This window comes from Oncorhynchus tshawytscha, linkage group LG20 (assembly GCF_018296145.1).
Source record: "Oncorhynchus tshawytscha isolate Ot180627B linkage group LG20, Otsh_v2.0, whole genome shotgun sequence".
Taxonomy (NCBI): Eukaryota; Metazoa; Chordata; class Actinopteri; order Salmoniformes; family Salmonidae; genus Oncorhynchus; species Oncorhynchus tshawytscha.
The window spans coordinates 23426723-23452358 of record NC_056448.1 but is presented as its reverse complement, the minus strand read 5'-3'; the positions used below and the strand labels follow the sequence as shown (position 1 = coordinate 23452358).

The window sequence follows — 25636 nt, the reverse complement described above, 5'->3', positions numbered from 1 at the left end:
CAATCAGTTGTCACAACACAAGGTAGGGGTGGTATGCAGAATATAGCCCTATTTGGTAAAAGACCAAGTCCATATTTTGGCAAGAACAGCACAAATAAGCAAAGAGAAACAACACTCCATCATTACTTTAAGACATGAAGGTCAGTCAATCTGGAAAATTAAGAACTTTGAAACTTTCTTCAAGTAGTCGCTAAAACCTTCAAGCGCCATGATGAAACTGGCTCTCATGTTGACCACCACAGGAAAGGAAGACCCAGAATTACCTCTGCTGCAGAGGAGGTTAGAATTAACTGCACCTCTGATTGCAGCCCAAATAAAAGCTTCAGGGTTCAAGTAACAGAAAAATCAACATCTCTTCAGAGGAGACTGTGAAATCAGGCCTTCGTGGTTGAATTACTGCAAAGAACCACTACTAAAGGACACCAATAAAAAGAAAACACTTGCTTGGGCCAAGAAACATGAGCAATGTACATTGGAGATCTGTCCTTTGGGCTGATGAGTCCAAATGTGAGATTTTTGGTTCTAACCGCCATGTCTTAGTGAGACATAGGTGAACCAAGGAGGAGTGATCACCCGACCTCAACCCAATTGAGATGGTTTGGGATGAGTTGGACCACAGAGTGAAGGGAAAGCAACCAACAAGTGCTCAGCATATGTGGGAACACCTTCAAGACTTTTGGAAAAGCATTGGGATGGCAGGTAGCCAAGTGGTTAGAGCATTGGACTAGTAACCGAAAGGTTGCAAGATCGAATCCCCGAGCTGACAAGGTTAAAAATCTGTCGTTCTGCCCCTGGACAAGGCAGTTAACCCACTGTTCCTAGGCTGTTATTGAAAATAAGAATTTGTTCTCAACTGACTTGCCAAGTTAAATAAAGGTAAAATAAAAAAAATACAATTCCTAATGAAGCTGGTTGACAGAATGCCAAGTGTGTGCAAAGCTGTCATCAAGGTAGCTACTTTGAAGAATCTCAAATATGTTTTGATTTGTTTAACACTTTTGGTTACAACATGTGTTATTTCATGTCTTCACTATTATTCTACAATCTAAAAATCAAGAAAAGCCCTGGAATGAGTAGAGCACGTTTAAGCTTTTGACTGGTACTGTATATAAAGTTAATATTTCAATGTACATACATTTTTTATTTCTCCCTATTAAACTTATTTTGGTGTGCGGTTGTTGTTAGGTTGGTCAAGTCAGTTGAATTTCGTCTTATGGTAAAGGATGATGGGGATGGATCTGGTTAATGAAAACAGGTGAGCAGAAAAGTATTTATTCTTGATAACAAAAAGACAAATTCCCTTATGAGCACATATACACACTTCAAAGCTTTACACAGAAAAGTGTTTAGTTATTGGTTATACATATTCTCACCTTAGAATTCTTTACAGAACACACCCCAAATGGACTTCCTCATAATACCATTTCGTGTGGAAGCCTCAACAGCACACCCTAGTGGTGGTAGGGGAGAGCTGGCGTTCCAGGGTGAGGTAGCCCACCCCTTTCAGTTTGCACAGTGTGATAAGTTATGTTGTCTCCAGCAGAGGTTTGATGAAGAGGTGAGCCTCTTGTCTACGCTGCAGAAAGACAGGCTTGTCTGACACTCTGGGCCCAAGTATTGAGCAGTGCAGTCACAGAGTGCTTGTCTGGGAGCTGTAGGAGTTTGGAGGTCATGTTTCTATGAACGTTCTTTAGGAAGGGGTTGGCACCTGGAGAGAAAAACAAAGTGATGCATTAATCAACTAGAAAATGCATGAAACCTGAAAAGACTAGCTACTGACATGGCAGTATGGTTCAATTATCATTGTTATTTTGCTGAACATTTAATTTGTTATACATTTTAAACTGTAGGTAATATTGGGCAACATTTCATTACAACCAAAGTTAAAGTCAATTTGACTAAAACAGGCTACATAGTTGAGTATGGGTACAGAGAGAGCCAGTGTGTCTTACCATACACTTGCCCATCGTCTGCCCACTGAGGGCTTTGGTCTGGGTAGTCTGCAGGGATGCTGAGCTGGAGAGGTGGCACACTTGGCAGGTTCTTGTCGTCTGGAAGAGAAAAGCAGAGAATAGCATCAGACATCAATTAACTTTATCTTTGAGGGAGGATAATGTGATTTTCCCCAGCCTTAATTTCTTAACGCCCTAAACCAGGGGTCGGCAACAGGCGGCCCCGTAAGGATTTTAGTCTTGTAAAAATCAGGAATTCAGCTAGAAATTAGTTTAATTTAGGAAATCTGTTCCCACGAATAAAAAAGAGAGACGTGATCATGTCTCAATGCAACCGTGGCTGGATCTAGTTGCCAACCTCTGCCCTAAACTCACCTAGTTTACAGATTAGATGCACCGTGCCGTTGTTACTGCAGAATGAGGGGTCCAGGTTAACCAGGAACTTGGCGTTGAGGCGGGCCACCTCCCCCTGCAGGATGTTGGGGATGGTCTGGCGGTCATCCTCCTCGTGTTTCCTCTTCCGGGCCACGATGGTGGGGCCTCTGTGGAGTGGAGTGGGAGAAAATAGAGATGGGTGTCAGATGACGGCCTGATCCCACTGCTACTGTACTCTTTCACACACTTTCTAAATGCACTGTAGGGAAATGAGGATGGTCTTGTATCAATGATAGAGACGTGGACAGATCTAAAGCAGGGTCGCGCCAAGATATCAGCTGAAAATTTGTCCACCCTGTAGGGTTTCTGGACATGGAGTGGTTAGGGTCAACTCACGTGATTGGAGGCCCGTGGATGGCGGTCATGGCTGGGGCAAAGGTACGGTACAGGGAATGGTTGAAAACAGGAGAGCGGATGTTTGCCATGACGGCATCCAAGAGGGGCTGGCACAGGTACTGCTGCTTGGTGCAGGGCACAGGTGGAGGGGGTGGTGTCGGCTAGAACAAGTTTAGAATAAAGTCTTATTAATATGCTAAATAGGGAAACATTTAGTTAAATAGTTGATAGGGTTTTAGGTTCTTTACAACTAATGATTCACTTTCAATGGGTAACCTTTATGAACTCACAACAGAAAGACATTTTGAGAGCCAAAGAGCAATATAACAGCACAAAGATTTTCACCATGATTGAAAAACGGGGTCTCACGCTTACCACAGCCATATCATTCTTCAGTTTCTCCAGTGCTATTTCACACTTCTGTAAGGTCCTGAGAGGACACCTGCAAGTCAGGGAGAGGAGATACATTCTATAACCATTGTTAAGACCAACATGGATGGGCACTGACACACTCATAAGCAACACACTTGTATTATTTTACCTTGTGCTGGGGTCAGTGAGAATGTTCAGCAGGCTCTTCATCTTACTCAGGTCCTTTTTCCTATCTGTTGGGAACACAAACTCCCTTATGTGAGTGGGAACAGCCGAGAGTGGACATAAAAGTAAGAAAGAGCATGGCATGAGTGTATACCTTCGTTTTTGTCTATCTTGTTGATCATCCTGCGCAGCGGCTCGATGTATTTGGAAAGCTGTTTGAGTTTCTCCATGTACTGTTGGTCCTCCAGTTGAGAGGCCCCGACTGGACTTATCACTGAACTGGGGTTCCCTACACATCACCAGACAACCACATGGGACAACAATCAGAATACTCATATACAGGTGAAGTCAGAAGTTTACATACACCATTGCCAAATACATTTAAACTCAGTTTCACAATTCCTGACATTTAATCCTAGTAAAAATTCCCTGTCTTAGGTCAGTTAGGATCACCACTTTATTTTAAGAATGTGAAATGTCAGAATAATAGCAGAGAAAATTTGTTTTTTTTCAGATTTTATTTCAATCATCACATTCCCAGTGGGTCAGAAGTTTACATACACTCAATTAGTATTTGGTAGCATTACCTTTAAAATTGTTTAACTTGGGTCAAATGTTTTGAGTAGCCTTCCACAAGCTTCCCACAATAAGTTGGGTGAGTTTTGGCCCATTCCTCCTGACAGAGCTGGTGTAACTCAGTCAGGTTTGTAGGCCTCCTTGCTCGCACAAGCCTTTTCAGTTCTGCCTACAAATTTTCCATAGGATCGAGGTCAGGGCTTTCTGATGGCCACTCCAATACCTTGACTTCGTTGTCCTTAAGCCATTTTGCCACAACTTTGGAAGTATGCTTGGGGTCATTGTCAGTTTGGAAGACCCATTTGCGACCAAGCTTTAACTTCCTGACTGATGTCTTCAGATGTTGCTTCAATATAGCCACATCATTTTCCTACCTCATGATGCCATCTATTTTGTGAATTAAACCAGTCCCTCCTGCAGCAAAGCACCCCCACAACATGATGCTGCTACCCCCGTGCTTCACGATTGGGATGGTGTTCTTCGGCTTGCAAGCCTCCCCCTTTTTCCTCCAAACATAACGATGGTCATTATGGCCAAACAGTTCCATTTTTGTTTCATCAGACCAGAGGACATTTCTCCAAAAAGTACAATCTTTGTCCCCATGTGCAGTTGCAAACTGTGGTCTGGCTTTTTTATGGCGGTTTTGGAGCAGTGGCTTCTTCCTTGCTGAGCGGCCTTTCAGGTTATGTCGATATAGGATTCGTTTTACTGTGCATATAGATGCTTTTGTACATGTTTCCTCCAGCATCTTCACAAGGTCCTTTGCCGTTGTTCTGAGATTGGTGCGAAAAGTGCAAATCAAAGTATGTTAATCTCTAGGAGATGGAACGCGTCTCCTTACTGAGCGGTATGACAGCTGCGTGTTCCCATGGTGTTTATACTCGCGTACTATTGTTTGTACAGATTAACGTGGTACCTTCAGGCGTTTGGAAATTGCTCCCAAGGATTTTTTTTTTTTGATTCTCCCATGATGTCAAGCATAGAGGCACTGAGTTTGAAGGTAGGCCTTGAAATACATCGACAGGTACACTTCCAATTGACTCAAATTATGTCAATTAGCCTATCAGAAGCTTCTAAAGCCATGACATAATTTTCTGGAATATTCCAAGCTGTTTAAAGGCACAGTCAACTTAGTGTATGTAAACTTCTGACCCACTGGATTTGTGATACAGTGAATTATAAGTGAAATAATCTGTCTAAACAATTGCTGGAAAAATGACTTTTGTCATGCACAAAGTAGATGTCCTAACCGACTTGCCAAAACTATAGTTTGTTAACAAGAAATTTGTGGAGTGGTTGAAAAACGAGTTTTAATGACTCCAACATAAGTGTATGTAAACTTCCGACTTCAACTGTACATTCAATATGTGTATACATATACAGGGGCACTGAGAATGGGTTTGATTTGGCATAACAGGCAAATGGGAAACTAAAGATGCTCCATACAAATCAACATCTTACATAAAGATAATTAAGAATGTCAACTTTAGTAAGGAAAACAATCATAGGTGAGGTATGAGGTTTACGGGCTTAGAACCGCACCTCTGCTCCAGTGAGGAGTTGGGACAGTACCTGGAGTGTTGAGAGGTCCTGGGGAGGGGACACCATAGTTCTGCGGGGTGCGTGCGGTGGCTGGGCTATGTGAGGGCTGGGGGGACGGGCTAGGCTGGAAGCCCCCCGGCGACGGTGTGGGACCAGAACTGCTGTGAAGAAACACAATACAGGGTCACAGTTGACACCAGAGAATTTCATTTCAAGACTACACCTGAAATAAAACTTTCAAATGCCATATTCCAGTCAATAAGAGAGTGAGCATGCCAACTTTGCTCACCTGACTGAGTTTGGCTGGGAGGATGGGGGCTGTGGCGATGGCTGTGGCTGGGGAGGGGGGGGCATGGACTGGGGTGTCTGCACCTGTACCGGCGAGGGCGATGACATCATCTGGTGCTGCTGCACCTTTGGAGGAGGTGAAAAGAAAAGGGAGCTCACATCAGAGGAACCCAAGCAACTGTTCAGCTGGTTGGAAGCTGCATCACATTACCATCCAACCTTAATAGCAGGGGGAAAAACCTGCTTCAAGCCATTACGCCGATCAGGGCCTGAGTGCCTACTGAGGAAGATGGGAAGAAAATATAATTGAGTGTCTTATTGGTACTTACCAAACACAACAATGAATACTGGCCAGATGCCCTAATACTTAGCAAAATAATACACTACATTTCCAACTAAATCTATAGGCTTACTAGAGCTGGGCAATATGGACAAACATACATATTGCGATAAATTGACCAGTTGTTTGCGATATTGATAAATCATTACTAAATTATTATTTTGTGGGGAGGTGCTAGAGTTGGTGATATGTACAAAAGTCATTGTGATAAATGTAACTATTTTGCTGGATAATAATAAATACAACTATTAAAAAAAGATGTCATGGACAATTACTTTACATTAGCGGTAGGACTCCAGACAAATTTCTTCCAGTACCCAGTAAGACAATAGATGGTAGCTTATGATAAAAAAAATAAGCTATTTCATCTAACATATCCAGGGAATGCATGATTGTTATTTTGATATGCAACCTGTCAAAATAGAATCCAGCATAGGATTAGCCTATCAGATTTAATTTGGCCTCTTTCTGCACATCGGACTACAGGCTAAATATGATATTGTTGCCATGTAGACTAATTAATGAATCTATCAGTAAATGTAGGCTAATGATCTACAAAAACTTTCCAGCGCTAGGCCTAGGCTACTTGATGTAGGCCTATACACTGCAAATTGCGTGCTCCACTCTTCGGGCGCATCAAAACCATACTAGGCTTACAGCCTACTCCAGTTATAAAGTGGTGCCATGAACTCAGTATTAAGAGGTGAGAAATAAATGATATACTCACAGAAAGCTGTGACACTCATCTCTGGAACTGGAACAGTAGTTGCTTTGAAAACGGTATTTTTCCCGCAATTGCATTTTGAGAAACGGTCATATACTTGTGCTTCTCAGAATGCATCTCTCCCTCCTCCGTGCACACAGTGGGGAGAGGGAGTGGCTCGCTCACAGCAGCCAACAGCAAAACAGGGACAGGCAGATACTTTCATAACAGATAATGCATAGGCTATTACTGTGGGAAAAAATTGTTTCAGAGCCATCTACAGGAACGTTGTGTTGCAAAATCACAAAAAAATACAGAGGTACACAAAATGCTTCAGTAAGAGGAAGGCAATGTCGGTGTCGGTAATTTTGGGGTTATTGTCCCAGCTCTAAGGCCTACCCTTCATGGGTTCCAAATTAGAACCTGCTTGTAGAAGGTACAACTCTCTTTTCATGAATCAACTACATACTGAGCATGAGAACAGACATTCACTATCAGATCTAATTCCAATGGTCTGTGTAAGGAGCAGGAGAGGTGGTTTGGGTAAAGTGGGGAGGAGATTAGAGGGCTGCACTGAAGGGTAAGAGTTGGCATAAGGAAGCACACCAGAGGGACATGGTTTTAGGAGAGGTGGTCACCATAGAGGTCAGGGTCAGAGTACTGCCTGGTCACTCTACCTTGGCGTAAATACCTGTGGTAACTGCTGTCCTCCCACGGCAGCAGAGTTTGGAGGTATGGCGGGGTTCGAGGCAGCGCGGGGCAACCGGGGCGGAATTTGCATCCCAAGGCGGGGCATCATCATCTTGGAGGAGGACAGAGGGGACAACAGACATATCACAAGCAAAACAAGAAATGCAATGCATCAGCGGAGATGAGGCGCATGCATGCACAACGCATTTGCACACGCATATGCAAGCAAGCTCCCAGGAACAACACTTGTAAGGTACACAAGAACAAACATATACACGTACACACACTCATTGACACACAGTAACAGTTAGTCATATCTTTAACCCTGGTGTGAGACACACAGCCAGGCAGTGTTACCATGACAACAGTGATGAGGCCTTCCACAGCCAGTGGGAACATGCTCCCTCTGTCAAATGACTACAAATAACAGATAATCATTTTTGGTAATCTAGTATAAATAGCTTTAAGTATTTTAAGTGACCGCCAATGGTGGAACCCCATTGTTCCCCCCAGTAAGAGGTTTGGCAGTGATTTCCCAACTGTGTCTATTGGTCAATTGGATGAGATGGTGGGGGTCCTTCAATAATTGATGATGCCATGTCTTTGCATCTAAGAGTAGCGCTAGTAGATGTAGCAGCTGAGTTAAAGGATGTATTTGGTTTGCAGGACAGAGTAGGCATGCAGTTATAGCATTCATTGCACGAACAGCACACATGCATGAAGGGGGAACAAGACATTCTAAAGTAGGTCTGAGGTATAATAAAGAGACATCCTCTGGGAGAGAAACTTTCATTTCCCTCAGCAGCCCACCCATGGGTTTCATTCTGAGAAACCTTCAATAGGGAGGAGAATTAGCGTTGGGGTGAAGGGGTCTCCATTAATTCTCGTTTGGTAGAGAAAGAAGGGATGGGGAAGTGTCCTGTGGAAATGAATCCTAGCTCTATCACTCCTTTGCCGGGAAGCGATAAGATGAGTACCAAGCCTATCAGGAAATTCTCAAAAAGCACCATACAGCGCCTTCAGAAAGTAATCATGCCCTTTATTCAACATTTTGTTGCATTACAGCCTGAATTCTAAATATATTAAATATATTACTCTACACACAATAATGACAAAGTGAAAACATGTTTAGACATTTTAGCAAATGTATTGAGCATTTTATACCGACATATCTAATTTACATAAGTAAGTATTCACACTTGAGTCAATACTTTGTATAAGCAGCTTTGGCAGAGATTACAATGTAAAAATGTAACTCGGACACTCAGGAACATTGATCCACCATCTAAAGTGTAATGAATAAATTTACCATGCTCAAAGGGATATTCAATGTATTTTATATTTTTACCCAATTACCAATAGGTTCCCTTCTTTGTGAGGTATTGGGAAACCTCCCTGGCCTTTGTGGTTGAATCGGTGTTTGAAATTCACTGCTCGACTACCCCACACATACAGATAATTGTATGTGTGGGGTAGAGATGAGGTAGTCATTCAAAAATCATGTTAAAGAATATTATTGCACGCAGAGTGAGTCCATGCAACTTATTATGTGACTTGTTAAGAAAATTATTACTCTTGAACGTATTTAGGCTTGCCATAACAAAGGGGTTGTATACTTATTGACTCAAGACATTTCAGCTTTTCATTTTCTATTAATTCGTAAAAATGTCAATAAACATAATTCCAGTTTGACATTATGGGGTATTGCGTGTAGGTCAGTGATAAAAATATACATTTATTCCATTTTAAATTCAAGCCATTCCAAAATAAAATGTGGAAAACACAAGGGGTGTGAATCTTTTGAAGGCACTGTACATGCAAATGACAACCAACTAAATTGATTCCCTGTGTTACGTAGGAGATTCATCATTCTGTTCAAACCAAAGAACCCCTGAGCCATTAAGCAGAAAATTTGCCATTATATGAATCAATGCAAACTTAAGTCTCTCTAGCTAATGCTATGTGATATAACAACCACTACTACCTTCTGGCTATGGCAGCAGCTTAAGTATGGCAACAGGCAACACAGAAAACTAAATATGGTCAAAACAGTACTGCCATAACCAAGCAAAAAGGCAGTAACTGCTTATTTCGTCAAAAATGTGTTAATGTCATTTTTACTACATTAAATGCTTAATAATGTGGACAAATATCCTGCCTCTATTGTATTGTGTTTTGGAGAAAAGAATGGAGGTCATGTTAGCAGTAACTGCATAAAGTTACTGTGAGACCAAGGTAAATAAAAGCCATTTTTCTCAGTTCCACACTATGAGCAGTTAATGCCTTTTTGGTTGGTAGGGCAGCATAGAGTTTGCGACCCAAAATTCAATCAACCCTGTCGTCACTCCAAACAGGTAAATCTGAAAGCATGCACTCACTCCAGGCCAGAATCAGTGACCAGTGGCAGTCAATCAGTCCCACCACACCAGCTTGCAGTGCTCTTACCTGGCCAGGTACAGCTGCCGCTAGCTGGGCCTGAGCCGCCGCCTGTTGGGCTTGCTGCGCTGCCTGCTGGGCCTGCTGCTGCTGTTGCTGCTGCTGCTGCAATGCTCTAGCCTGGCCACACACAAAGCACACACACATACAAAGAACACACGGTACATACACACACATAGGGAAGCAAGCAAGCAGAGGGGTGTGTAAACAAGTTACTGGAATATGTGTTATCCCAGATACTATAGATTATGAATTTAGAGTGGACAACAAAGAGTCACCACTATTCTACAGAGATTTAACTAAACTTTAAGTTAATCTTTTTCAATAACACCACCTCTGCTTTACCTGCAAGGCTTGGATCTTGAGCTGCTGCTGTTGCTGCTGCTGCTGCTGACTGAGCGAGCTGATGGGCACATGCTGTGTGGGGGCCATCTGCCCAGCCAGAGACTGGGGCACCATGCCCTGCTGCTGCTGCTGGGAGTGGGGGGGCAGCTGGGTCGGCTGGGGCTGAGACTGAACCTGTTGCTGCTGTTGTTGCTGGACCATGTGCTGGATGGACTGTGCATGCTGCTGTTGGAGTTGTAACTGAATCTGCTGTTGCTGGTGCCTTGATGGGTGCATCTGAAGACAGATGGGGGAGGGTGTGTAAATACTTAAGATGCAGATTATTTTAAACCAAAAAAATATTTTGTCGTCATGTCATACTTGTTTACCAAAAGATAAACCAATTAAATTGCCTTCTTGCATGTCTCTGTTTGCTTTTAATTGTACATCTAGGCAGGCTATCATGGCAGGGCTTTTAAGCTTTTTTTAAAGCTTATACCTGGTTCTGTTGTTGCTGGTTTTGGGCCTGCTGCTGCTGCTGGTTTTGGTGCTGCTGTTGGAGCTGTTGGTTCTGATGGTGTTGCTGCTGTAATTGTTGCAGCTTCATCTGCTGCTGGACCTGAAACTGCTGCTGTTGTATGGCTGTCTGTTGTTGCATTGCTGTCTGCTGCTGCATGGCCGTCTGTTGCTGTTGTTGCATGGCTGTCTGTTGCTGCTGTGCCTGGAACTGCTGGAACTGGATGGACTGTTGCTGGGCCTGCTGCTGGGCCTGCTGCTGGGCAATCTGCTGCATCTGCATCTGCCCTGGACCTCCTACTACAGGGAGGATGTGGACAAAACAGACATCCTCCATCTGAAAACTTGGGGAAAGCCCTGGAGGAAAAGCCCTACACCTGAGCACACAGAAATGAGAGTCTGGAGCAGTGCATGTAAGCAGAGTTGGGCAGTTGGACACCCTGTTCATCTCACAGAGCGCTCCACGTCTTTTCCCACGCTCCAGTCAAACTGTGCCCGCTCAGCTCCCACTCATCTCCGCTCACATGCTCTGAGCCTCACGGAGGACACAGAAATATGAGTTTGGAGGTCCCTGATACAAAATCAAAATGTCATGACTGGTAAGCTATTGATCCAATTGTTTCTGTGTGCTAACAGACAGAATTCAAATAAGTAAGGGATAATCAATGAGGCGTTCTATGGAAAATATTGAATGATGTGGAAGGTGTGTTCCTCATTTCAAAGTTGCATCGTACTGCAGCACCACATGCAGGATGCCTCGGTATGGTACAGCATGTTACAGTGCATGACGTCATAGTATTTTACTGTCAGCCATTGTTGCCGTTAATGCCCTTAATGCTTGTTGAAGCCACCAGAGGGCATCTTTGAGGGCGTCTTCATGAAGCTTGTTGGTGCTTGCTTTCTTTCCTAAATAATCCTACAGAGGTCCATGCAGGCCAGACATTTTGATTGCTATACCCTATCTGAAAGAGCATAACAAGTTAATTAATTTTGTTGACATTTTTTGTTGACATGAAGCAACCATAGCCTCAGCTACTATAGCACAGAGAAATACATGCTATTCTGTTCTTTTGAAATAAATTGTCTTAGTATTGTGTTTTTTTTAATGACCTTAAACAAAATATTAATGGAATACTTTGTGATTGTGTATATTAAATGTATTTATAGACTGGCAGCTATTGGTAGGCTACTTGTCGAGTCCTGGATATTCTACTGTTAATATGCATAGCGCACAGCAGACCTTCATGGTACTTTGATGATATGCTCAGTAAGTTGTCTTTTATAATATTTATCTTAATGTAGGCCTACTACTTGAGTGTAAAATACACATATTTCAGTAAATTCAGGGACAGGTGGGTTTAAGGTTTTTAATTAAATAAAGTTATTGAAATGACATGGAGCTGTAAGCCTACGAGTCCTGTTTACTGTAGCTGTTTTTAGCGTAACTTACTTATTGGCATAAAGGCCGACTTCAATATACAGTACATCAATCAATCATTCCTGCATGTCATCACACAGCATACAAGTCATCCATGTACTTAAATAACTAAGGGACCCTTGAATATTTAAACAATTAATAAACCGCAACATGTGGCTAAAGCGACTGAATTCACGATCGCATTTGACTGTTTTTAATATTGGCTATACTAGAGACTAAAACATTTTTAACTATATGGGATTGATTATAATTTGGTTGTAAAGTATTATTGTATTTGATGTGTTGTTTATACTGTTAGAAATGTAGCTTCATTAAATTGATTCATATTATGGTGTTTCTATTCCAAGAAAAACGAAAATGCATTTTACATTAGCCTATGTAGGCCTCAGGGTTTCCTTTAGGACAATATGGCGCTGTACGACCGGTCGAGAGTAGGTCTAGGCTACTAAGTGACTGGAAGAGAAGAGCAAAATAATCCTAACATTCCCACAGTCTAATTGTAGGCTAACTAATATCCAAATGGAGATATGATTGATTTATCAAGACCAGTCCCCATGCATGTCTAAAAGCAGCGTGAAACGGTGCGGAAATAGTTGACCACACGTGGGTAGGCTATTGCTTCAAATCCTATTATAACAGTTGGATAACTTTGGGTGTTTCAGTATGCAACAATGTTGCTTTCAATTGCATTATCCTTCTTTATTCCACTATTTCTCTCATTCAGTGATTTATTCCCATAGTAATTCGTTATGGATCCATCCAGATGTGGTTAGAAAACAGTGCATGTGGTGGGCTATGCAAAGAGATGGGTGAAGTGAAATGCTGCGCAAACACGCATTAATAAATGTAAAGTCCCTAAACTCGGCAAGAGTCTATTGTCCTGCTAAACCATTTACACCTGGCCCACAGCGTTATTACGTACTTACAGTGCAGTGCACTTTCACGCCATTCTCCACCTGACTCTCTACCAATGCCACCAGAATATTCTTTCTATTGTTGTTCTATTCGGTAACATTCCACAAGTAAATGTAATAAATTAAACACCTACATTTAATAGCTCTGGTTTTCGACATCAACTTGTTAATTTAGCAGACATCACTTGCGTATATTCAGTAAACACATAGTTTAAGAATATAAGACCATTTTCATTTCTATTAGAATAAAAACCGTACAGTGTAACAGTTTTAGTAAGTAATAAGCTACGGTCCAGTTACAGCTTTTTCTGACAAAGTAGAAACAAAAAAAATGTTTTTTTTGTATGTGCGCGAGGGACAGAGGAAGAGCAATTCTTACACTATTGTTCTGAATTCAAACACTTTTCATCAATCAGCTCATTAAAATTCAACTCCAAATCGCTTTTGCATGTGCTCCAAAGGGATAACATGATATAGGTTCATTAAATAATCCAAAGGAAAAATGTGATAATGTATTAGCCTAGTGGATATACAGTACACCTACCCATTCAAGTTGTATTTTCACTATTTTCTACATTATAGAATAATAGTGAAGGCGTCAAAACTATGAAATAACACATGTATTCATGTAGTAACAAAAAAAGTGTTAAATCAAAATAGATTTTAGATTCTTCAAAGTAGTCACCCTTCACCCTGATGACAGCTTTGCACTCTTGGAATTCTCTCAACCAGCCATCCCCTCTGAAGCCATTCTTCTGGGATATAAGAGTGCAGTGAGATACCCTATGGGTTGGATGATACTTTTCTCGTCAATCATCTTGAAAAAAATGTATTCTTACAAATTGAAAATCAACCAAAGTCCGCCTTTAAATGCTTTATCTAAATGTTGAAAGTGCGTGGGCAACGGAGAGAAACAAAATAGTTTGAGGCCATGTGGCGGAGAGTGATACAGGCGCTGGAGATGGGGATGTGAGCAGGTGGGTCTGGGCAAGTGTGATGCAGTTGTCGTTTGTATGTGCCGAGGCTATATGACTGCACCATCAACTTGTTTATTTAGCAGACATTACTTGCTGCTTATATTCAGTCAACAGATATTTTCACTTAGAATAAAACCTTAGTTTAACAACAGTTCAAGTAAGTAATATGCTACAGTCCAGTTACAGCTTCTTCTGATGAAGTAGAGACAAAAAAATGAGATTTTCTTCAGGTGTGCGTGTGGGACATAGAAATAGCAATTCTTACACTATTGTCCTAAATGTAATCGCCCTCTTCTTCATCCTCATCATTCAGTTAATTCAAATTTAATTTAAGTCATGCACAATTCAGTTTCAATTTGGTTTATATCACCAAATCATTGACAGCATTCATTCAGGTAGACACACATTAGCGCCTTGGGACCAGTCTGGAGCAATGAAGCAGTGGCGCAGGGTAATGTACTAAACCACAAATTACCTTTAAGTCCCGCGGCATAATCTCAAAAGTTAATTGAGGAACCACTGTTACCTTCCACGGGGTTGAATTATTTTCCAGAGAACACAAAGAGCCCCGAGTTGATTATCCCTTATATAGCATGGCTTTAATTTAAAGTAGAACTCGCAGCATTTTAGCAACACAAAATCTTGTTAAAATCTGTTCATATACACCCCTGGGAAGAATATTACATTTTCAGACAAGTGAGAATTTAGATATATTCATTTTCATAAATCCATAGAATGTTTGGGAAAAAAGTATAGCATTTGTGAACATTATATAGCAATATAGAGTGGTAAAGCGGCCGTGCGTTTGGGCAATTAATAGACACTGCAGAAAATAAAACCTAAAAAACATCTGACTAAGCAAACTGGTGCGCTATAGCCAATCTGAGCTACAGTAGGCCTATATGCAAATAACCCATTTGCCAAACGGGCCCAATATCTTTCACTTTGAAATGGACTGTTTACAGGCAGCAGCAACAGCTAAACAACATACACCTGAATAGATTTCACAGTCCTATTGATCAAACAACCATGAAAAAATAGTCTCTCTCCCTCAGTTGCCTATGCACATCAACAAGATCAACAACTAATGCTAGCCAGTGCGAGATTAGCTCAAATCTAGAGGGAACATTAGATAAACCCTCTCAAACGTTTTCAGCTAGTTGGCCGTCAATTTCACAGATAAACGATGGGGAATAGTAGCGTGGAATAGTCGCTTGCTCGTCCTGCAGCTTGACTGCCAATGCATGCTTGTCCCAACCCACATTTTGACTACTGAATGGGAACTTGCCAGCCCACCCATTTGATCGATGCCAAATACATTTGATTGATGCCAAATACATTTGGTTGACAACTAAGAGATATGCCTACTGTTGTGACGACCCTCCCACTCTGTCTGCCGAATTCTTTCTCTTTACTTTTTATTTTCCTTAATAGGATGTCGGTGGGCAGAGCCGGGAGGGTCGTCAGCGAAATGGGACACACCTGGGCTCGAGTGTGTCCCAGGATAAATGCACCTCTTTCCCATTCATTGAAGAGTCTCTCTCCGTGCAGACACAGATTTTGGTTGTGGCTGTTTGCGTTGGCACCTTTCAACAACCCTCATTATCACGTATGCAAGAAACCACTCACTTACACTACTGACTACACACACCATTGTTAATTATATTTAGTTTACTTTAGTTATATAAATATATTTTGTTATTCCCCATCTCCACGTTGTCTCCTTGTTTGTTACATGCTTTGAGCTGGTTCGTGTCAAGTGGGGGCTTGCCCGGGATTTCATAAGGTTGGTTCCTAGACATTTTGGTGTATAGCACTTTGTTGCATTATGAAGGACTAATACTAGTGTAATTTGGCTTACTAGTATGTGTGTTGTGTTTGGGAGAAAAATGAGTTAATGTTAAACTCTGTAGGTGCTTAATTTGCATATTTTGTTACATCTTGTTTTATTTGTAATGTTTGGTGCCTAGTACTGGTTGCCTTTGTTTGGTTGGTTGGTAAACTTGCCACTGCAGTGGATAGTTCGTTGTGTGCTGCATTGGAGAAAGTACATTGGTTTGTTCGTCCTCCCCCTCCCCTCTGTTAGGCTTAGCGACGTGTTTCACTTTGGAATACGTTGGGCATGGTTATTTTGTTTTGTGTGGACTGAACAATTGTCTCGGGGGCACATCCGTGGCTTGGGGGAATCTGCCAGTGTGCTGGGTGGTTTATTTCCTTGCCAGCGGGCTACAGTGCGTAATTACCAACCGCAAATCCGCACGAAGCCTAGGGTTGAGTTACTGTAGATTTTGGGGAAGCTCCATATATATCCTCTCTCTTCTGTGGTGCCCAGTGTGATTGTCATCTGGTTGTGGTCTGGTGTGCTCAGCAGAGGGGAAGAGCGAGATCTTTTAATTTTTTTATTTTCTGTTGACTATGGCATCTTACGTAGAAGAGTTCATTCGCTTTCCATCAGAGGAACTGTTAGAATTATGTACTAAAGAACAGCTGTTGAAAGTTGCTGAACACTACAAGGTTGAAATTTGTGATAAACGTCAAATTCTATTTGGTTGATATTTGAAGGCCAATCTGATGGAGTGGTATTCTTGAAGTTACCACTGGGGCAGCCTCTGCTGAGGACTCGCTGTCTCCCCGTATCGTTACAATGACCGCGCCACCGGTTAGTCCTAGTAGTCTTCTTTTTGAACTGCTTCGGTTAGTTCGAGCATGATCGTGAAAAGCTAGAGCATGATTGTGTAAAGTATGAAAAGGAATTGGCGTTTAAACCGGATTTGGAGCGTGCTAAATTCAAGCTGCAACAAGAGTGGTTAGAGTTGGTTAGGGAAGGAAAGCTCTCAGGGGAGAGTTTGCTCTGGGAAGGTGACCCAGATTTACCTAGGGTTCATTCCTCTTTTGGTCGTGCTCCGGACACATTTGATGTTGTTGGGAACTTATGGTTGTTGCCTCAATTTAATGAAAAGGACCCTGAGACATTCTTTTCGTTGTTTGAGCGTGTTGCTGACGCTAGGACTTGGCCTGATTCTGACCGCACTTTAATGTTGCAGTGTGTGCTGACTGGTAAAGCGCAGGATGCAATATCCAGCTCTTAGTGTTGCGGACAGTGTCAGTTATGATAAGGTTAATTTACGAATTGGTTCCTGAGGCTTACAGCCAACGATTTAGAACTTTAAAAAGGGATGATACTGACTCATGTTGAATTTGCACGAGTATTATTGCTTATGTTCCACCTCTGCAGTTATGACTTTCCAAGGGCTGTGTGATCTGATTCTGTTAGAGCAATTAAAGGACACAATCACTGATCGTATAGCCACGTACATTAATGAACGAAAAGTAAAAACTGTTGCTGAAGCTGCGGTTAGGCGAACGAGTATGTTTTGACTCACAAGTGTCTTTGCAGAGCCACGTATTTGGAGAGAGTGGGAGCGTTCGGAGCGATTTGGGCCTCACTCATCGAGATACTTTGGTTCACGGGCAGAGTTTCATTCAACTAGGAGCCTGACTCCCGTGGTAAAGCTGACTTTGGTCAAGAGTGTCACTACTGTCAAGGTTCAGGTCATTGGAAAAACTAATGTCCGGTTCTCAGGGCTAGGGGTAAATTCAGTACACGTGGAATCTGTGTTACCTTTCTCTGTGGAGACTGATTCGGGGAATAGTGTTCTAATTAGGGGAATAGGTTTGAACACTCTTGTCAGTTCCATTGCATGAACTGATGTTGGATTGTGGACTGGTTAAAGGTGAGGTTGTTGTGGGGGTTTGTTCTTCGCTGCCTATTGAGGGTATCGACGTTATCCTCGGGAATAAGTTGGTTGGCGGGCGTGTATGGCCTAGTGGTTTCCACTAAGCCGTCATTTGTAGGGATTCCTGATGAGAGTGAGCAGAGTTTCCCAGAGGTGTTCTTTGCGTGTGCAGTGACGCGTTCTATGAGCCGTGGCGACCTGGTCACTGCGCCGGCTAACGAGAATACCACAAAGTCTGTCACTGCTTTCCCTGTTATCCAGTTCTGTATCCCGCTCCGATCTAATGAATGCGCAACGGGATTGACCCCACATTAGAAGAGTTGCGTGACCAAATTGTGCCTGTGGAACAGTTGGGAGATGTCGCCCATGGCTATTTTCTCCAATGGTATTTATTTTATTTTTGGGTGTGAGGAGAACCTACAATCGCATATTAAGACTATTTCTTTTGGCCTAGGTTAAAGAGGGATGTTTAGGAGTTCATCAAAACTTGTCACACCTGTCAATTAACTGGTAAACCTAATCAAGCCGGTAACACTGTTTCCTATTCCTGTACTCAGCCAACCTTTTGAGTATCTGATTATTGACGTTTGGTCCTCTGCCTCGTTCTAAAAAGGGTAGTAGTTACCTGTTCACTGTAATGTCAGACCACTAGGTTTCCTGCTGCCTATCCTCTCCGGTGTATCACGACTAAGTCTGTGTTAAAAGCTTTGACTCAGTTTCTCTCACTGTTTGGAATCCCTAAGGTCATTCAGAGAGAATAATGATCTAATTTCACCTCCAATCTGTTTGGTCAGGTTCTCCAACAGCTCCATATTAAACACAATTTGTCTAACGCCTATCACGCGCAAAGTCAAGGAGCACTGGAACGTTTCCATCAAACACTTAAGTCTTTGTTGAGAGCTTATTGTACGGAGATGGATAAGGATTGGGAGGGGTTGCCTTGGTTACTGTTAGCCGCTAGGTAGGTTTCACAGGAGAGCACGGGTTTCAGTCCAAATGACCTTGTGTTTGGACATAAGGTGCGTGGACTTCTATCTGTTCTCCAGGATGACTGGAAGTCCCCTCAGTCCCTGTTTATTGTATGCTTGTGATTTCCGGTGACGCCTGTACGCCGCTAGTGAAATGGCTAAAGAGAAGCTGTCATCTTCACAAGAGAGGATGAAGGGCATATTTGATCGGCGAACTGAGTCTCGTCACTTTAGTCCAGGTGACCAGGTTCTTGCTCTGCTGCCAATTGTTGGTTCTCCTTTTCAAGCCAAGTTTCAAGGTCCATATACGGTGGTGCGCCAGTACACTGAGCAAAACTATCTAGTTGCCACTCCAGAATGGAGAAAAGCACACCAACTGTGCCATGTAAATTTGTTAAAACTATTATGCACATTCCTCTGAGACTGAACAGTGGGAGTCAACAGGACAGTAAACCTGTTATTTTGGCCGATACCGTTATTTCCCTAGGTTCTTGTCATGCTAGGTTCGTGCATGAGGAGGAAGATGTTCCTGGTCTTGACGTTTGTAGATTGAAAAATTCAGAGACACTGGATATTTTAGACAGCCTTCTCGCTCATCTACCTGTTGATGGGCAGAAAGAGATGGTTGGTCTGATTCTGAGATTTCCATGTTTGTTTTCTGATACACCTACCCATACAAACTTAATAGAACATGAAATTGACATTGGAGATGCTGACCCCATTCGTCAGCGGTTCTATAGAGTTTCTTTAGAGAAACGGTGTTGTCTGGATGCTGAGGTCAGGTACATGCTGGAGAGTAAGAAGGCAGAGCCTTTCTCCAGTTGGGCTTCTCCCTGTATCTTGGTCAGTAAACCGGATGGGACAAACAGATTTTGTACGGACTACCGGAAGGTAAAGTGTCACTAAGCCAGATTAATTTCCTCTTCCTCAGATGGAGGACTGTGTTAATCAAGTCGGTGCAGCTAAGTTTGTGAGCAAATTTGACCTGTTAAAGGGCTATTGGCAGGTGCCACTGACAAGTAGGGCACGTGAAATCTCTGCCTTTATTACAATCTCTGGTCTGTACTCGTATTCAGTTATGAGTTTCGGCCTGCGTAATGCACCTGCCACTTTTCAGCGACTTATGAACAGGGTTGTCTCCGGTCTGGCCGGGGGCACTCTTTATCTGGACGATGTAGTGATATATGCAGATACTTGGGAGGAACATCTGTCCCGTATTCAAGCCTTGTTCAAGCTCCAAGTCGCCTCACGATCAATCTGGCTAAATGTGAGTTTGCTCAGGCGACCGTTACATACCTTGGAAAGGTGGTTGGGCAGGGTGAAGTGCATCCTGTTTGGGCTAAAGTGGTAGCTATTGATGCTTTTCCACCACCAACTACTAAAAAGGAACTGATGCGTTTCTCAGGAATGATTGGTTATTACTGTAGTTTTTATTGGAACTTCTCTACTCCCTTCGTCGCTCCCTTGACAGTGTTTTATTTTGTGTCTGGTATTGTCCTGTTCTGTCGCTCCTGTCTGTTCCCTTTTGGTCTCATTTTATTTCCTCTTAAAGGTTACTTCCTGTCCAAAGGTTGCTGAGGTCTGGGGAGGACGAGGTTGGCTGGGGCAAAAGGACGCAAAGGCTGGATTAATTTGCTGTGTGACTGGTATGGTGTTCCGGGGTCTTTGTTGGACCCCGGTTTTATTGGGGAGGGGGGGCCAACCCTCCCACTGTCTGCCGAATTCTCTTTGCTTTTGTTTTCCTTAATAGGATGTCGGTGGGCGGAGCCAGGAGGGTCGTCAGCGAAATGGGACACCTGGGCTCGGGTGTGTCCCAGGAAAAATGCACCTCTTCCCAATTCATTGAGACTCTCGCCATGCAGACACAGATTTTGGCTGTGGCATTTTTGTGGCTGTTTTTGGTGTTTACACCTTTCAACACCCCTCATTATCACATTTATGCACGCAACCACTCACACTACTGATGACTGATTACACACACCATTGTTCATTATATTTAGGTTACTTTACTTAAATACATATATTTTGTTGTTCTCTATCTCCACGTTGTCTCCTTGTTTGTTACGTGCTTTGAGCCGGTTCGTGACACTGTGGATAAGTCGTTCTAAGTTCAGCTTAAATAGCTAGCAAAGCGATTCACATTTCTTGCTAGCTAACCAAATGCCACCTGCATCTCTAGCTGTACCTACCCCAAAACAATGAGACAATCACTCACCCACTCCTCCAATGACATGACATCCTCCTAGAAACTAGCTAATGTTAGGCTTTGTGATTTTTAGCTAGCTACAAAAATAAATATGCTAGCCCAGGGGTGTCAAACTCCATCAGCGAACAGGCCATATTAAAAAACAATGAATTTGCGGGCTAGACATAGCTTCTTTGTATTTTTTTTACGTGCAACTTCGACCCAAACTGGCCAAAATATGGCCCTTTATAATGTCCACTTATGTACATAGGATGCCGTATATAGCATTTTGACTTATTTAAACAAAAGATAAATAATATTTGTCCAGCTTTGCTGCTATGCCTGCAGGTGTTCATAATGTTGTGACCCTAATCAAAAAGTATTTAATTACTCCAAATAACAACCTATCTATAGGTTGTTGCAACATTTAAACTTAACATGGATTTCAATTTTTTTGTACTGCATGAATCCCCGGTGCGTTTGAAGGCAGCATTGCTGTATGGTGCACTTAAAATGTATTGTAGTTGTGTAGCCAGCCTAGGCGACTGCTTAATATGTTGCTGTAATAGGCCTGCATATTTCTCCTTTGCATGGTGTTTTGTTGCAGGTTTAATTTTGTCATTCATTGTCCAGCTTTAAAAACCGAAACCAGACTGCAACATTTTAGCAGCCTAGCTAGGACTGTGTCATGTGTCTGTCTGTACAGTTTCCCTGCACTGTAGGCTCTAAATGGGACACACGAAAGCAGCGCAGTTGAATTTGAATTTAGTGATGCAAGCACATCAGCCTGTAGTTTCATAAAGTAGATGACTTAACTGTTGACTCCTTTATACTAGCTTGTGTGCCCTAGTCGGCCCACGGGCTTTGTTTGTTACACATGTGAGCTAACCTATTATCCACCTTGACTGACTTGAGATCATTGCCCTTGCTAGTGTGATTGTAGTTACATTTGTCCATTTCTGTTCAAAATATTGAGTCATTGAAACAAACGGTGAGCCCCGATTGTGTGGAGGTAGCAAACAATGTACCAGGCCATTTGATTTACAACCTGATAGCAATATTTTTTGCACTACCAAGTATTGGTGAATTATATTAATCATGTATTGAACTGCATCCATCTATTCTGCCAACAATGCCTTACTGTATGTCATGGAATTTTTTTGTCAAATATAACCTATTTTTAAAACCTCTTAAAGTTGGTTTTGAAGCATAAACTGGGAATTTTATTGACTATGATTGTTTGTCTCATATCTGCAAAGTATATAGTTAAAATGCTGTCAGTTCCACTTTAACACATTTGCTGAAATAAATTTTAATTTGCAGGTAGAAATGTGTTCAACATCCACTGAAGTAGCTAGCAAGTTTACTAGATAGCTACAGTAGTTGCCTTGCCAACCAAACAGACTTGCTAGTTTAGCTAACCAAACCATCAGTCCTAGCCTGCTATTATGAAAATCTAATTCAATAATACCAATGTTTTAAATTAAACTTTTGCTTTCAAAAGCAGCTCGAACATGTGAATTCTACCGTACGTTATAGTGATAATGCAGGCTCTAGAATGCCCTTCAAGCCAATCAGAAACGAGTATTCAACAACACCATGGTATAAACATGAAATAAAGTGAGAAAATGAAATAGCTTCAGAGATACTCACTCGATTGAGGATTTCCAGCCACTCCTGCCATGGCATGCTGACTCATTTGCATCTGCCCCATTCCACCCATGGGCGCACCAGGTGGCCGAGGCCCCATACCGATGCCCCCTGGAACCCCTGGAACCCCTGGGAGATTTGTCAGGGCATTCATGGGATCTGGAAGAGAGGAGGCAATGTGTACATTTACACATGTACACAAATATGTATATATTCTTCTGAAAGTATTTTAGTAACAGAGAACATGTTTTGCAAAATAATAACACACCAGGACCACCTCCTTGCGCCTTTTTATCTGCAAAACAAAAAAAGTCCATTACGTGACTTGACAGATTAGCCGTCTCGAAAAATATGAATGTGAGCTAGACATACATAGTAGATAGAAAAAGTATGTGGGGTACGTACGAATGTCTCTGAAATGAATGATCAACCTTGCTACCAGGGACAAGTATTCTTCCTGTTCAGAAGTAAACAATAACACACTTAGATGAGAGATGGCCATTATTTACCAATAATTCCAGTTACTCATATACAATGTTAAGAGTTTGATGATCCATGATGAGGTTACTAGGTGTGTGTAAATTAAACCGTTCACTCACTCTAGATTTGGCTTTGACATAGACATGGTTCTCCATATCATTGCTGGACTTTGTGTGTGCAGTCCCAGCCTTTCTCATCGCCTCTTCACTGAAAGAGAAGAAGCGATTCAGATAGATTGCCTGCTGTATTTTGCTAGCACACATGTCAATGATATTCGTTACATTCCTGGCAGATAAAGTGCATTTTATTCCAAGTGAGGCCAAGCAGGAATGTCACTGGGGTCTGTGTTGTAGCTAGCATCTTGCTAACTAACATTAACTAACGTTAGCTGGCTAAATAGTAGGGGAGGATCCAGGAGCATGGATTATGTGGGGACAGTCAAGTGTTAAAAGGCTACAGAGACAAGTGGGAACAACAGGAACTTATGTTATGAGTGTGGGGATTTACTGCCGCTACCAAAGTTGCAGGAGACAGTCTTCTGTTTTTAGCTGTGAGGAATGGAAGAGGAAAAAGAGGAAGGTGTTCAAGAGAATGAGGAAAGCAGTGGTTGAATTTGATGAAGATGGCAATAGAAAAGGAGATAGGGGGTGAAGAAGACTGGTGCCAAGTTGAGTGCTGGAGGTGAAATGGAAGTGAGTGATGGCGAGTTAAGTGAAGTAGAAGGTGTGGTGTAGTGGTCGGAGCCCGAGGTATGCATCGATGGACATGAAAACGAATGATCTGGTCCAGTAGGAGTGAGATTTGTCCTTTTGGTGGATCCATTTGTGGTTTCAGGTTGGGTGAGAAATTATTTGAGTCAGTGATGGTAACACATAGTGGGCTTGAGACATTTGTGTGCGTTTCTTCCAACCAGAGAGAACAGGCACTACGCGTCACGCAACTATACTGTTACAGGTTTCAAACTTATGGGCACGTGGCAGCAGTGTGTAAGAGGTTAGTTCCTAGGTGTGAGAAGTGTGCAGAAAATCATGATACAAAGGAATGTGTAGTATTGGGAAAATAATTGGTATGTGCTAATTGTAGGAGTGGACATGGTGCCGGAGATCATCAGAAGTGTCCGGTGCAAGAGAGGCGGGTTGAGGTTACCAGGGTTAGAGTAGTGTTGCTGAGGCAGTGAAAGATGTAGAGGAAGATGGATCCAGGGTGAGGGATACTGAGACAATCCCTGCTAATTAATAGTAGATCTGTGCCAGCACAGAGGGATAGGTCAATGAGTGAAATGCTTCAGTAAACTTGGATTCTTAGCGTTCATAGCTATGGTTACCAACTGTACAGCAGAGAAATATGTGTGAATACGAGATTTGACTTCAGGAGAGTTACAGGGTGTGTTGAGGTCCTGTCCTCGCAGGCCATTGTCCTGGGGTAGGGCCAGATAGGGTTAAATCGTGTAATAGGGTGGTGGGTTTTAATGAGTGTAGGTTTTCATTTCCCCCATTTTGTGCATCAAATTATAATGGATTTTATATCCCAATCTAGTTGGTGGGTGTAATGCAACATAAATTGAATGCCAACCGCCGATAAACCTCTCCGAAGAAGTTACATAGCAAGCGAAGCAAAGACAGCGAAGACTAGTTAAACTAGCTAGTTTAACTAACCATTAGCTGAAAGCCCAAATAGCTAAACGTCTCAAAACTTCTCGGGAAAAACACTCTAATTAGCTAAGTCTTTATGGCAAATACGGACACATGTAGCTAACTACATCAACCCTGATTAAGCTTGGTTTACGGCCTCATAACAAGCATGTTTCATAGCTAGCTGGCTAATAACCAGAGGAGCCGCCAATGGGCTGATCCATAAAGCCAACTAGCGGCTGCCCCAGCTAGCTGCTAACTCGTTAGCGCTGACTGAAGTTGTGGTGAGCTAGCTAGCCACTGTAATGATAATAGCGGAGTAACTCAAATATCACAACGTTTACAAACAATATTAATAAAACATAATTGTCTCACATTTGTGCAACAACTTTCTGTCGGAATGCAGGGCTTCTCCAGTCGCTATCTGGTCCTGGGACCTCCATTGCAGAGTCTTCTTCTTCGTGTAAATTTCCGGGAGACTAGACGCTGTGTTGCGTATTGCTGCCTTTCGCAGGTCGGAGTGCGGATTGCACATTTTGGTCACTGGGGAATCGGGAAATCTTACATTTCTCTACCATCTAACCCTGCACCTATACACTATCCCCCAAACCCACCACCTCATTCCAATACTTGGACCTAAATAGTTGTGCCAGGCTGTCGACCTGGGATGATGGAACCCCTTCTCTCAACTTCCTGTATATCTTATGCACTTAAACCTCTCACATCCAAAATATGTATCTGCTGCTGCAACCTTGGAGAGGTTGCTCACCATAATAATACATAGTTTTATTAGACACGTTTAATAAAAGATTGACGTTTCAGCCTACAATGGCCTTCTTCGGAATAATAACAAAGGGAAAGAACAAGTTCATATAGGGCATAGGTAAGGCCATTAGGGGAAAACTATGCTGCTGCAACTACCACAGCTATCTCCTGTGACTCCCACTCCATCAGTACAGTGCAGTTGATCACCATGGCTAT

General features: G+C 42.4%; 1 protein-coding gene across 4 annotated transcripts; it reads right to left on the bottom strand.

Annotated features, from left to right (window-relative positions):
• Nucleotides 1–1256: 1256 nt before the first annotated feature.
• On the bottom strand, nucleotides 1257–25255 carry LOC112220383 (mediator of RNA polymerase II transcription subunit 15). Of its 4 annotated transcripts, none has more exons than XM_024382257.2 (18): nucleotides 25031–25255; nucleotides 23144–23231; nucleotides 22950–23001; nucleotides 22813–22839; nucleotides 22548–22703; nucleotides 10659–10975; nucleotides 10181–10456; nucleotides 9845–9955; nucleotides 7401–7511; nucleotides 5668–5792; nucleotides 5409–5536; nucleotides 3415–3549; nucleotides 3265–3328; nucleotides 3099–3165; nucleotides 2724–2884; nucleotides 2328–2494; nucleotides 1953–2051; nucleotides 1257–1708 (listed from the first exon to the last, which is right to left on the bottom strand). In XM_024382257.2, the coding sequence occupies exons 1-18, from the start codon at nucleotides 25096–25098 to the stop codon at nucleotides 1572–1574; spliced, it is 2289 nt and encodes a 762-aa protein (XP_024238025.1). In that variant the 5' UTR covers nucleotides 25099–25255; the 3' UTR covers nucleotides 1257–1571. The 4 variants fall into 4 exon arrangements, with proteins under 4 accessions (XP_024238025.1, XP_024238023.1, XP_024238022.1 ...); XM_024382255.2 differs by having other exon boundaries at nucleotides 5409–5539; nucleotides 10659–10972; XM_024382254.2 differs by having other exon boundaries at nucleotides 5409–5539; nucleotides 25031–25254.
• Nucleotides 25256–25636: the final 381 nt, after the last annotated feature.